At 53.1% G+C, this 13005-nt stretch overlaps 1 protein-coding gene across 1 annotated transcript; it reads left to right on the top strand.

Moving 5' to 3' along the window:
• Window positions 1–882: 882 nt before the first annotated feature.
• CABS01_03757 (uncharacterized protein) lies at window positions 883–12830 on the top strand (the record flags this gene model as incomplete). The annotated part of the gene is made up of 2 exons (XM_060537129.1): window positions 883–8522; window positions 8582–12830. 2 exons carry the CDS (start codon window positions 883–885, stop codon window positions 12828–12830), a joined length of 11889 nt encoding a protein of 3962 aa, XP_060391387.1.
• Between the last annotated feature and the right edge of the window lie 175 nt (window positions 12831–13005).

The raw sequence follows: 13005 nt of genomic DNA, 5'->3' as shown, positions 1-13005 counted from the left end.
GCCCTTCCGCCGAGGCGGATGGAACAAATGGGGGGTCATCCCGCGCCACTCCTGATGCTTGGTGCAGCGAGTCAAGCAATCACCTCGAGCAAACCTCACGGGTTGTCAATCGTACAAATCTACTGTGTTTCAGGCTTTGACGCTTGCTTGCTGACCTGACTAGGTACTAACCTCGCTCACACATCATATGCACACGCCCCAATTTGTCTTATCCTGGACTTTTGAGGCGAGGTCGGAAATGTTCGGTCCCATACCGGGGCAGGATTGTATACCTGTTGGTATCATTCAATTCTCCCGGTTACAACACCGCGCTTGCCAATCTTTCCTATGCACATGCAAGATTGTCACCCCATGTACACCAAAGTACCATTGAATAGCACTGCAAGGGCTGTGAACATCGACCATGTCCCACGTCTCATCTCGCTCCACTGGGTATCCACTCCGGCCTCCATCGGATCGATTATTCTCTTTTCAGCAGACCAGACGTGGAAGGAACTTTCGGGCATAGGCTTGCTCTACGCCTCATGAATCACGACCTGCCCGGGGGGCAAGAGAATTGCCTCAGTATGTATACCTTGAGTGCCAGGCAACACACCAATCGAATACTACATGAAGCAATATGTTTGCATACACCTAACTCTTTGGAAAACCAACTTGGACTACCTAACTCGCTTGTAAGATTGAAATTGTCGGGTGCCTTCACGAAGACTCTCTTCTCTCCAGTTATTCTCATATCAGATGACAGCGACGTCTTTTCTCTCTTCTTGACACCTCCATTCAACACCCCCAAGGCATCCACCGCTCTCAACAGCACATTGGGTGTAGTTCTTTTAGCGCCTCTAGCTAGCTTTCTATCACCAAAAGCTACCAGGCTTTGTCACCATGCCTACACAACAAGAGCCCATAGCCATCATCGGCTCTGCATGCCGTTTCCCCGGCGGCGCATCATCCCCTACAAAGCTTTGGGAGCTGTTGAAAGAACCCAAGGATGTGTTACGCGACTTCGCCAGAGATCGACTGAATCTTGAGGCATTTCATCACTCCGATGGCGAGCATCATGGCGCCACCGATGTCTGCAGCAAGGGATATATTCTCGAGGAGGATAGCCGGCTGTTTGATGCCTCTTTCTTCAATATCAACCCAGCTGAGGCTGATGCCATGGACCCTCAGCAACGTCTCACACTCGAGACGGTATATGAATCACTCGAGTCTGCAGGCTACACACTCGACCAAATTCAAGGATCCTTGACGTCCGTGTTTCTCGGTGTAATGACTGGAGATTATCATGACATTCAACAAAGAGACCCAGAGACCATCAACCGATACCACGCCACCGGCACGTCCAAGAGCATCCTTTCGAATCGCGTGTCCTACTACTTCGACTTAAGAGGCCCTTCCATAACGATGGATACAGCCTGCTCTTCATCCCTCGCTGCCCTTCACCTCGCCGTTCAATCTCTTCGTAACGGCGAGTCCTCCACGGCTATTGCCATCGGAGTCAACTTGATCTTTGACGCTGCCGGCTATGTCGCTGAGTCCAAGCTTCACATGCTCAGTCCAACCTCACGTAGCCGCATGTGGGATGCAGGCGCGGATGGCTATGCTCGTGGAGAGGGAGTCGCTTCCGTCGTCCTGAAGCCCCTCAGCGCTGCCGTTCGCGATGGTGACCATATTGAGTCTGTTATTCGCGAGACTGGCATGAATAGCGATGGCCGTACCACTGGAATTACTATGCCCTCCTCCGCTGCGCAGGCCACACTCATCCGCCGAACGTACGACAATGCCGGATTAGACCCCATCGTTGATCGTCCACAATATTTTGAGGCCCATGGCACTGGTACTCTAGCCGGAGACCCGGTTGAGGCCCGAGCTATCCGAGAATCATTTTTCTCTCCCGGAACATCGTCGCCCGAAGACGCAGAAAAGCTCTTTTGCGGCTCCATCAAGACTGTCATTGGTCACACGGAAGGTTGTGCAGGTCTGGCAGGGTTGCTCAAGGTCTCTCTGGCCCTGCAAAATCACACGATTCCTCCCAACTTGCTATTCAACACCCTCAATCCTGCGATAAAGCCATTCTACGACCGACTTTGTGTACCAACTACGTCTATTTCTTGGCCAAAGATCCCAAACGGACCAAGAAGGGCCAGTTTAAACAGCTTCGGCTTCGGCGGGACCAATGTACACGCGATCATTGAGAGCTACACCCCTGAAGACTTGATTACCAGTGGAGACACTTTTATGAACGGCCTTTCTCATAAGTTTGTTGGGCCGTTGGTGGTCTCGTCCGAGAGGGAGTCGTCGCTTGCGGAGACTGTCGGCAAGTACGCCGACTTTATCAAGTCCCACCCTGATGTCGATCTAGAGGATCTGGCTCTCGTATCCCAGACGAAGCGCAGCTTGTTCTCTACTCGGGCGTTCTTCTCTGGAGAGACACGAGATAAGCTCATCGAGTTTCTCGAGATGGCTAGAGAAACCTCTCACACTGGGGCCGAGATTGGCATCAAAGCCCCTAGTGCTTCTGCTGGGCCTCCTGCGATTCTTGGAATCTTCACTGGCCAGGGAGCACAGTGGGCGTCGATGGGTCGGCTGATGATCGAATCATCCTATCAATTCAGGCAATCCATCATGAAGTGCGAAGACGCCCTAAGAGATATTTCAGACGCTCCATCGTGGTCTCTGGTGCAGGAGCTCACAGCTCCGGAAGAGGTTTCGCGCATCGGAGAAGCTGCCATCTCCCAACCACTCTGCACTGCAATTCAGATTGCCGTGGTTGACGTCCTGGCCTATTCAGGAGTTCGCTTCGATTCGGTCGTCGGCCACTCTTCAGGAGAGATCGCCGCCGTTTACGCAGCCGGCATCATCTCCGCCGCTGACGCTATGAAGATCGCATATTATCGTGGTTTATACGCCAAGCTTGCCCTCAGCCAGTCAGGTGCACGAGGCTCTATGATGGCGATCGGCCTCGGGTTCGAGGATGCCATGGCCTTTTGCGACGAACCGCAGTTCAAGGGTCGGATCGGCCTTGCCGCTAGCAACTCCCCTACCAGCACTACTCTATCCGGCGATGAAGTTGCCATTAATGAGGCCAAGGCAATACTGGAAGAGCAAAAGACATTCACCCGCCTCTTGAAGGTAGATACTGCCTACCACTCGCATCACATGATGCCTTGCGCCAAGCCTTACCTGGCGGCTCTCACGGCATGCAATATCAAAGTCAATACGCCATCTGATCGTTGCGTGTGGATATCATCGGTCCACGGACATGCTGAGCTTCTCGATGATGAAGCCAGTCTCTCAGTCTTGTCGGGCCAGTATTGGATCGACAATATGGTGAGACCCGTTCTGTTCTCCGAGGCTACTGAATGTTCTCTGTGGAGAGCCGGGCCATTCAACCTTGTACTCGAGATCGGACCGCATCCAGCACTCAAGGGACCTGCATCGCAGACAATGAAGACTGCTCTTGGCCATATTCTGCCTTACGCTACTTTTCTACGACGTGGCTATAATGATGTCGAAGCCTTTTCTGGTGGAATTGGCTACATCTGGAGCTACCTCGGTTCAGTGGTCGATTTTTCGGGCTACCGCAAAGCCATGCACGGCCCAGATGCACATCCAGCCCGAATGCTCAAGGGCCTCCCTTCCTACGCGTGGCATCATGACAAGATCCACTGGAAAGAAGCACGCCTCTCGCGTCGGTATCGTCTAGCCCACAAGGCACCTCATGAACTCCTGGGTAGGCGCACTATCGATGACTCGGAAACAGATTTGAGATGGCGCAACATCTTGAAGCTGAGTGAGCTGCCTTGGGTGCGTGGGCACGTCTTTCAAGGACTCGTTCTGTTTCCAACATCGGGATACATGGCCATGGCAATACAAGCAGCAATGGAGATAGCGGACTCTCGGCCGGTCAAGTTTATCGAGATCCGCGACCTCGTTATTCCTCGTGCACTGACGATGGAAGAGAACCATCCTGGTGTGGAATCTGTCTTTTCCATCAAGAGGACCTATATAAACGATGATGACGAGGCCATTTTTCGAGGAGAATTCTCCTGTCATACTTGCTCGAATGAAGCCACTGGAACACTGGAACGGAACTGCGCTGGGTCGATCATCATTGACTTTGGCGAGCCTTCGGCCGATACTCTACCACCTCGTGCCCAAGGGCAATCCGGCGTTGCCTCGGTGGATACGGAAGAATACTACTCTTCGCTGCTCAAAATCGGCTTGAATTATCAAGGACTTTTCCGTGGCATCAAGTCTGTCAACCGCACAATGGGTTATGCCACAACCAAGGCGTCATGGAATCAGTCCGACGTCGGCGACAAATATGTGATGCACCCCGGGCCGCTAGATGTTGCTTTTCACTCCATTATTGCAGCATTTTGCACTCCCCTCAGCGGTGCTCTATGGGCACCGTATCTGCCGGTCAAGGTCGACCGTCTGGCTCTCACACCCAACATCGATTACCAAGGAGAACCTGGCCAGATCAACTTTGACGTAGACACATTCGTCACGAGGACTACGGCAAATACTTTCGAGGGAGACGTTCATATTATTGGCCCGGATGGCCGAACAGGCTTACAGGCCGAGGGTCTGACGCTGAAGCTATTCACCGAAGCCCGCCCCTCCGATGACCGTCCCATGTTCTCTAAGACGGTATGGAAGACGGATGTCCTCGGTTCATCGTCAAACCTCGAAGAGATTTCGCCCGATGCTGAAGAGCTAGCACTTGCCGAGGCTATTGATCGAACTTCTTTATTTTTCATCAAGAAGATCTTTGACCATCTTTCGGATGCTGATGTTTCGGAGTGGAAGTGGTTCCACAAGGCGTTTTTCAATGCCTCCAAAGCTTGCCTCCAGGAGACCAGAGATGGAACCCATCCAACGACAAGGAAGGAATGGCTCGAAGACTCCGAAGACTTGATCATGGCATACAAGGAAAATTACTCCAACCAGGCCGACATCAAACTCATCCATGCTGTCGCCAACAACGTTGTGGATGTCATGACAGATGATGTGCAGCTACTAGAGATCATGCTCGTGGACAACATGCTGAGCAACCTCTATACTGACGGGCGTGCGATGAAACCGCTCAACAATCTCATCGCGGAACTCGTCGAGAATCTGTCGCACAAACATCCACGAATGGATATTTTGGAGATCGGAGCTGGCACTGGCGGCACCACCCACTCTGTTCTCAGTCGAATTGGCGACGCCTTCGGCCACTATACCTATACCGACATCTCAGCCGGCTTCTTCGAGAACGCAAAGAAGCGATTCGAGCCCCACAACAAGCGCATCACCTACAAGGTTCTCGACATCGAACGAGACACGACCGAGCAGGGCATTCTCGCAGGCAGCCAAGATCTGATTTTGGCTTCAAACGTTCTGCACGCGACGAGAAACCTTAGGGAGACCATGGCCAATGTCCGCAGGTTGCTCAAACCTGGAGGCTATCTCATCATGATGGAAGTCACTGGCGAGTTCCTTCAAATGATGTTTCTCATGGGCGGTCTACCTGGGTGGTGGCTGGGGGTTGATGAAGGGCGCGTTCGTGGGCCCGGCGTTGGCTTGACAGAGTGGGACACGATTCTCCAAGATGTCGGTTTCAGTGGCGCAGATAAGTATGTCACGGATCTTCCGCACGCCCAGAAGCATGCTTGCTCTGTCATTGTTGCTCAAGCTGTCGATGAGAGGTTCCAACTACTTCAAGATCCGTTGTCCTCCCTGGACGAGGTGCCCCTTGAGCAGCGCCTGTTGATCATTGGCGGTAAGACGCTTCCCGTGTCTCGCATGATCAAGAGCATCGAGCGCCTTGCCTCCAGGTTCACCGACAAGGTGTTGCTGGTTGAGAGCGTGGACGCAATTCTGAACAGGCATGTTGATACCATGACATCTGTCATCAGCCTCACAGAGATGGAAAAGCCTCTCTTTTCCGAGCCGATGACGGAAGAGAGACTGTCGAAACTCCAACGTCTGTTCTCGCATGCTACCAACACTCTTTGGGTGACCAATGGTCGCCTTGATGAGGATCCTTTTGCCAATATGATGACTGGACTCGGTCGCGCTTTGATTACTGAGCTTCCGCAGCTCAACCTCCAGTTTCTCGATGTCACCAAATCGACAACATTTGACGCCCGCTTCATTTTAGAGTCTTTCCTCAAGTTGAAGCTGGCCAAGTCTCCTGAGTTTTCCCGCTCGCCTATGCTCTGGTCCACCGAGCCAGAACTTTCACTTCAAGAGGACGTCCTGCGCATTCCTCGAGTTATCATGGACGACGAGAGGAATGACCGGCTGAATTCTTTACGTCGCACCATCACGAAGGATGTGCACCTTGCTGAGACTGAAGTCATTGTTTGTCCAACTGAGGACAGCCTCTGCCTACAAGAGAAGGCTGCTTGGCTCAGAAGACACTCAGCACCAGGGCATAGAGACTCCTCACTTTGCGTCAAGCAGTCCGTTTCCTTACCTTTCTGCAAGGGAATAGGCCCCGTTCTTTGCGCAGGCACAATGGGCCTGAAGGATGAGACTGTGCTAGCATTCGCCGCCTATCACTGTTCAAGGGTAGTCATTACTGACTCCAATACTTTCATTACATCGGCTCCAGGACCCATACCCAACGCCATCTTGGTCGCTACAGCCCATCATGTCGTCGCAACTCGTCTGCATTCCAGGCTATGTGCCATTTCGTCGAGAAACGATGCCATCCTTATCTACGGAGCCACTCCTGACATGATCGCTGTACTCCGCACGAAGTCGAGCGGTCTCAAACTTGTCTTTGCAACCTCTGAGGAGGAGGAGATGGCGCAAGGGTCCATCTTTATTCACAAGAGGGCATCTGCACGATCAATCCGGCTTCTATTACCGAGAGGTATCAGATACGTAGTCGATCTCAGTTACGCAACCAACGACACTATTAAAAGCCGCCTCGTGGAGCTTTATGAGCAAGTCGCCTTTTCCGTCGACCTGGCTGGTGTTCTCGACGGAAGCGACTTGCTCCGACAAGCTTTCTCCTCTGCTTCTGAGTCGACCGCGTCCACCTTCTCGATTATTCCTGCGAGAGATCTGCCTGGCTTGTCTCCAGCGTCCTTGGGCTACCCTACTATTGTCAACTGGGCTTCCACGGGTTCTATTCCAGTCACTGTCCAGCCTATCAATGGTGGAGGACTCTTCTCCGCAGAGAAGACTTACCTGATGGTGGGCTTGGTCTCGGATCTAGGTCGATCGATCTGCCGCTGGATGATTGAGAATGGCGCTAAGTACATCGTAATCACTAGCCGCAGTGCTATAGTCGATTCTCTCTGGCTCTCCGAGATGGAAGCACTCGGCGCCGTGATTTCGGTCCACAAGATGGATGTGTCCGAACGCAAGTCAGTTCAGACAGTCTGCGACATCATCAAGAAGACACTTCCTCCCATCGCAGGTGTCTGTAACGGCGCGCTTGTCCTCAAGGATCAGCTCTTTGTCGAAATGGACGCTTCCGCTCTCAACGACGTATTTGCACCCAAGGTGGCGGGCACAATCCATCTTGACGAGTATTTCTCGGAACCCACTCTTGACTTCTTTATTCTCTTTTCGTCCATGAGCTCTGTCGTTGGAAACGCCGGACAGGCCAACTACAATGCCGCATCTTTATTCCAAGCAGCAGTTGCGAACAAGAGGCGAGCCAAGGGCCTGGCAGCATCCGTCATGTCGCTTGGCATGGTCGCCGACGTGGGCTACATCGCCCAACGAGGCCCCAGTCTCATGGAGAAGCTCAAGAAGGTCTTTTACATGCCAATTTCCGAGGCAGACGCTCACCTGATCTTCGCCGAGGCCGTGGTGGCAAGCAAGCCAGAAAACGCCGACGGCACAATCGAGATGATCTCTGGAATCCAGCCCTTCAACTACACATCTTCGACCAAGGCGCGTCCACCCTGGTTCTTCAACCCACGCTTCTCGTACTTTGTCCGCGAGGAAGAAGAAGCGCAGGAGAGCGCTCTGGGCAACCTCAGCAGTGTCCATGTCAAAGAGCAGATGGATGCTGCAGGATCCGAGGAAGAGGCCACAGCCGCACTGCTTGCAGCCTTTGGGGCCAGGATGGAGTCCATGCTCCAGATGAGCGCGGGGAGCCTGAATGTTGAAGCGCCTCTGCTGGATGTTGGCATCGATTCCCTGCTTGCGGTCGAGATTCGGACGTGGTTCTTGAAAGAGGTGCACGTGGATGTGCCTGTCCTGAAGACCCTGAGCGGAGACAACGCTCGCGACATTTGCGCGGATGCCGCCAAGAAGTACATGTCAGCCAAGATGCAAGATAGTGGAAGCAAGTCGGCCGATGGGCCAGCCGAATCGGAGGTGGAGGCGTCCACGGCATCGGAGCAATTAAGCGGCACTGAGGCCTCCAGCGTAGGCACGTCGAGCCCCGAAAAGGAGGGGAGTATCACCACGCCTAGCAGCATGAGCGAGGCGGGATCCGATGTCAAGAAGCTTCAGCAAAGGAAGGAAGTTGTTCGAACTGAAAAGCTGTCATTTGCGCAGTCGAGGTAGATGATCCTCTCCTGTATAAAGCCTGTCCGTATGAGTTAGCTAAGCGTGTACATAGACTCTGGTTTCTCAATCAATTATCTGAAGACCTAACATCTTACAACAGTCTTTATGTCTATGATGTGAAGGGCAATATCCAGATACTCCGACTGAGAAGGGCCGTCTCAGCTGCGGTCACTCATCATGACGCGTTGCGCACTTGCTTCTCAACCAGGCCAGGCAATGGAGAGCCCGTTCAATCGATTTTGAAGACGCCAGAAGATTGCTTGAGGCACATCAAGAATCCTGAAGAGGACTCAGTGCAGCACGAAATGGAGGCATTGCGCAAGCACAAGTGGAATCTGGCCGACGGTGATGTCTTCCGTATGGTTCTCGTTAGTCATTCTCCCGACGACCACACTATGCTTATTGGATACCACCACATCATCATGGATGGTGTGAGCCTGCACGTCTTCATGCGAGATCTCAATGTACTATATGCTGGAAAGTCTATCAACAAGGCGACGAAGCAGTACCTGGATCTCGCACTAGAAGAGCGGACGGCTATGGAGAACGGTCTTTTGGATGACAAGATTGACTTCTGGAAGCGGGAACACTCCTCCCCGGCAGAAACACTCTCTCTCCTCCCCTTCGCGCGCGTCAAGTCCCGCCCAATTTCCGAATCCTATGCAAACATCGAGTCTGTCAGGGACGTTGGGCGCGACTTCTCGGAGAGAATCAAGCGGGCCAGCCGAGGTCTCAGCGTAACGCCCTTCCACTTCTATCTCGCTGGGATGCAGACTCTCCTGCATCGACTACTCGGCGTAGAAGACATTTGCATTGGCATCACGGACGCGAATCGTACGCCTGAAAGCTCTCAAGTAATCGGCTTCTTTCTCAACCTCCTACCGATTCGCTTCCAGGTTGAAAAGGCCGAGAAATTTGGCGACCTCGTCAAGAAGACGAGTCAGCGATATTATGCCGCGCAAGCCAACTCGGGCGTACCCTTTGATGTGATTTTAGACAAGGCGAATATCACGCGGGACATGACGCACACGCCCCTGTTCCAGGTCGCCATGAACTATCGCCAAGGCAACTTTTCGAGCATCCCCTTGGGCGGGTGCAGCCTGACTGTCAAAGAGGGGTTCGATGCCAAGAGCCCTTACGATCTCGCCTTTAGCGTCACGCCGACGGAAGACGCATGTTACCTTCAGATCGTGGGCCGAGACGACTTGTACGACCAAGCTGCGACAGACCTGCTCCTCGACATGTATGTGACGCTGCTCAATGATGCGGCTAAGGACACATCCAAGACGCTTCCGGAGTGCCAGCTCTATGATCCTCGTGATGTCGATCACGCGATCGCCATTGGACGGGGCGAGGACATTGACTTCGGATGGCCAGATACCTTGACTGAAAGAATTGATTGGATTTTCAGCTGTCACGGAGACGAAGTTGCTCTCAAGGATACGAACACAGCGCTGACGTACTCACAATTGGCTGGCAAGGTGGCTGGTCTGGCAGCCATACTCTCGGGTAAGGCGCAGCTCGGGTCACGAATTGCAGTCTTGTGCGATCCCACGGTCGACTGGGTCGTTGCTATGCTCGCGATTCTTCGTGCTGGTGCTGTTTATCTGCCCCTCGATACCAAGTTGCCCCGCGAGCGTCTAGCTGCAATTCTCGAAGCCTCGGAACCAGATTTGATCATTTGCCACGCGTTAACGCGGCAAAGGGCAGACGATCTTTCCAGCAACATCTCCATCATCGACGTTTCTGACAATTCTGACGTCGAAAATGTTCCAAATTTGGAACAGCCGGGCTCAGCGACGTTTATCCTTTTCACGTCCGGATCCACAGGGACTCCCAAGGGCATCGAGCTCACGTCCGCTGGCATCATCAACTACGCAGCAACCAAAGCCTCAAAGCTCCATCTCAACCGCGAAGTCGTTCTACAGCAGAGCTCACTCGGCTTCGACATGTCCATCGCGCAGGCGTTCAATGCGCTGACGAACGGCGGCACTCTTGTTATCGTTCCGCAAGAAAGCCGTGGAGATCCCGTCGCCCTCACGAAGATCATGGTTGATGAAGGCGTCACGTTTACGCTTGGCACGCCTACGGAATATCTCATGCTCATTCGACATGGTGGCGGGGGCGTTGAGAGGCAGAGTAGCTGGAGACATGCTTGCACCGGCGGAGAGGCTGTCAATGGTCATTTAAGAGATGCGTTTCGAAGGCTGGAGCAAGTACCCACAGTGACAGACTGCTATGGACCAACGGAGATTTCCTGCTGCGCAACGATGCGAACAGTAGATCTTGACGAGGAAGAAGCCGTCATTTCTGGCTCCGTTGGCTCTGCGAATCCAAACACCTCGATTCTCATCATCGATGAGGACGGCATTGTTGTGCCGTCTGGCATCCCGGGGGAGATCTGTGTTGGAGGCGTAGGCGTGTCCCAGGGCTATCTTGACTCAGATCTGTCAAAAGAGAAGTTCACAGAGAACCCATTCGCTTCCGCACGGGACGTTTCAATGGGATGGACCACGATGTACAAGACAGGCGACAAAGGCACCCTACGCTCCGATGGGTCTTTGCATTTCATGGGCCGCATGGATGGCGACACTACGATCAAGATTCGCGGGCTGCGTGTGGACCTTGAAGACGTCTCCAATGTCATTGTTCGAGAGTCCAAGGGAGAAATCGCAGATGCAGTTGTCACCGTTCGCGGGGATCCTGCTTTCCTCGTTGCTCACGTCGTACTCTCCAAACACTCAGTCGTGGTCGAGGCCGACCTCCAGATCTTTGCTAGCACGCTTCCGCTTCCCAGCTACATGAAACCCTCACTGATCATCCCTCTGGACCGCATTCCCGTAAGCAGAAATGGGAAAGTCGATCGCCTCGCCATCGCCTCATTACCCATCGCGCGCCTGCCAGCAGGACAACCAGGATCACCGCAGGGCGCCAAAGAAATGAGTCTTGCCGAGGGAGAGCTCCGTCTTCTTTGGGATTCCGTCCTTCACCAGACGTCCTCCCACTTGATCAACGGCGAGCCTCTGACATCAGATTCGGATTTCTTCCTGATCGGGGGCACATCGCTTCTACTAGTGATGCTGCAGAGTGCAATCCGCACATCCATGGGTATAGAGGTTTCTCTCAAAGACATGTACCACTCCAGCACGCTTGGAGGAATGACTACCTTACTCTTACGGCGGAAGAGCGAAAATCATGTACCGGAATCGATTGATTGGGAAGCTGAGACAGCTCTTCTTAGCCCTCTCGACCTTGGGATCCGTGGAGGTACACCGAGGAATGCAGTTGCAATGGAGATTCTCATTACGGGATCAACAGGATTTCTCGGCGGCGCAATCCTCTCATCCTTGTTAAAGAGTCCAGAAGTAGCGAGGGTCCACTGCATCGCAATTGAGGCCAATACCAAAGTGCCATCACACCTCCAGCATGACAAAATCACAATCCACACTGGAAGCCTCCTTGAACCCCGACTCGGCATGTCACCAGAGACCTACGCCCGCCTCCAAAACACAGTCGATGCGGTTATCCTCGCAGGCGCGCAGGGCCACTGTTTAAACAACTACGCTACCCTGCGCATACCCAATGTTGAATCCACGAAGGTGATGGGCTTGTTCGCGCTTCCGCGGCGGATACCGCTTCACTTTATCTCTTCGAATAGGGTCACACTACTTGATCCCGCCGCAAAGGCTGCGATGCCGCCTGTAAGCGTTAGTCGTCATTCGCCGAGGGCGGATGGAGGGGAGGGTTTCACAGCCGCGAAGTGGGCGAGCGAGGTGTTTTTGGAGAAGTTATCCGCAGCCGCAGTGACGGAGAAGAAAGAGGAGGGTCTACTACCCGTCACAATTCATCGGCCTTGTGCTGTCGTAGGCGACAAGGCGCCCCTCGAAGACGCGCTCAACGCGCTGCTACGATTCTCAAAGCTCATGGGCGCCGTACCGCGGATTGAAGGGTTGAATGTCGAGGGATACTTTGATTTCAAGCGGGTTGAGGACGTAGCGGGTGAGATTGCAACTGCTGTCGTCACTTTACACGATCCTACCACGTCAAGCCCATATCGTGATGATAGTCAGGCAGGAGGGGTTTCGTTCCGGCATTATTCGAGTGGTGTCCGGGTACCGCCATGGGAATTCAAGGTGTACATGGAGAAATCATATGGCGGAAAGTTTTTTGAGCTGGATATGGATCAGTGGATTGAGGGTGCGAGGAGAGAGGGCATTGAGGAGTTGATTGTTGCATATTTAAAGGCTATAACTGAGAGAGGGGAGACAATGGTGTTTCCGTTCATGGGAAGTGCTTTGTAAGTGAGCATAAGGCCGGGTTGTTTTGCTAGTAACTAGGTAGTACTCGTGCCCGCCCCCACTTTTTTGGGCATTCGGGACTCATTACCTACTAAAGTAGGTGCTTTTTAGCTAAACGGCCACGTTAGCTATACGGGTATAATTATTACGATTTATCTCTATATATTACTACTTTTAC

Source organism: Colletotrichum abscissum, assembly GCF_030869225.1.
Source record: "Colletotrichum abscissum strain IMI 504890 chromosome Unknown Scaffold_7.1, whole genome shotgun sequence".
Lineage (NCBI taxonomy): Eukaryota > Fungi > Ascomycota > Sordariomycetes > Glomerellales > Glomerellaceae > Colletotrichum > Colletotrichum abscissum.
This window is presented reverse-complemented; position numbering and strand designations above follow the sequence as displayed.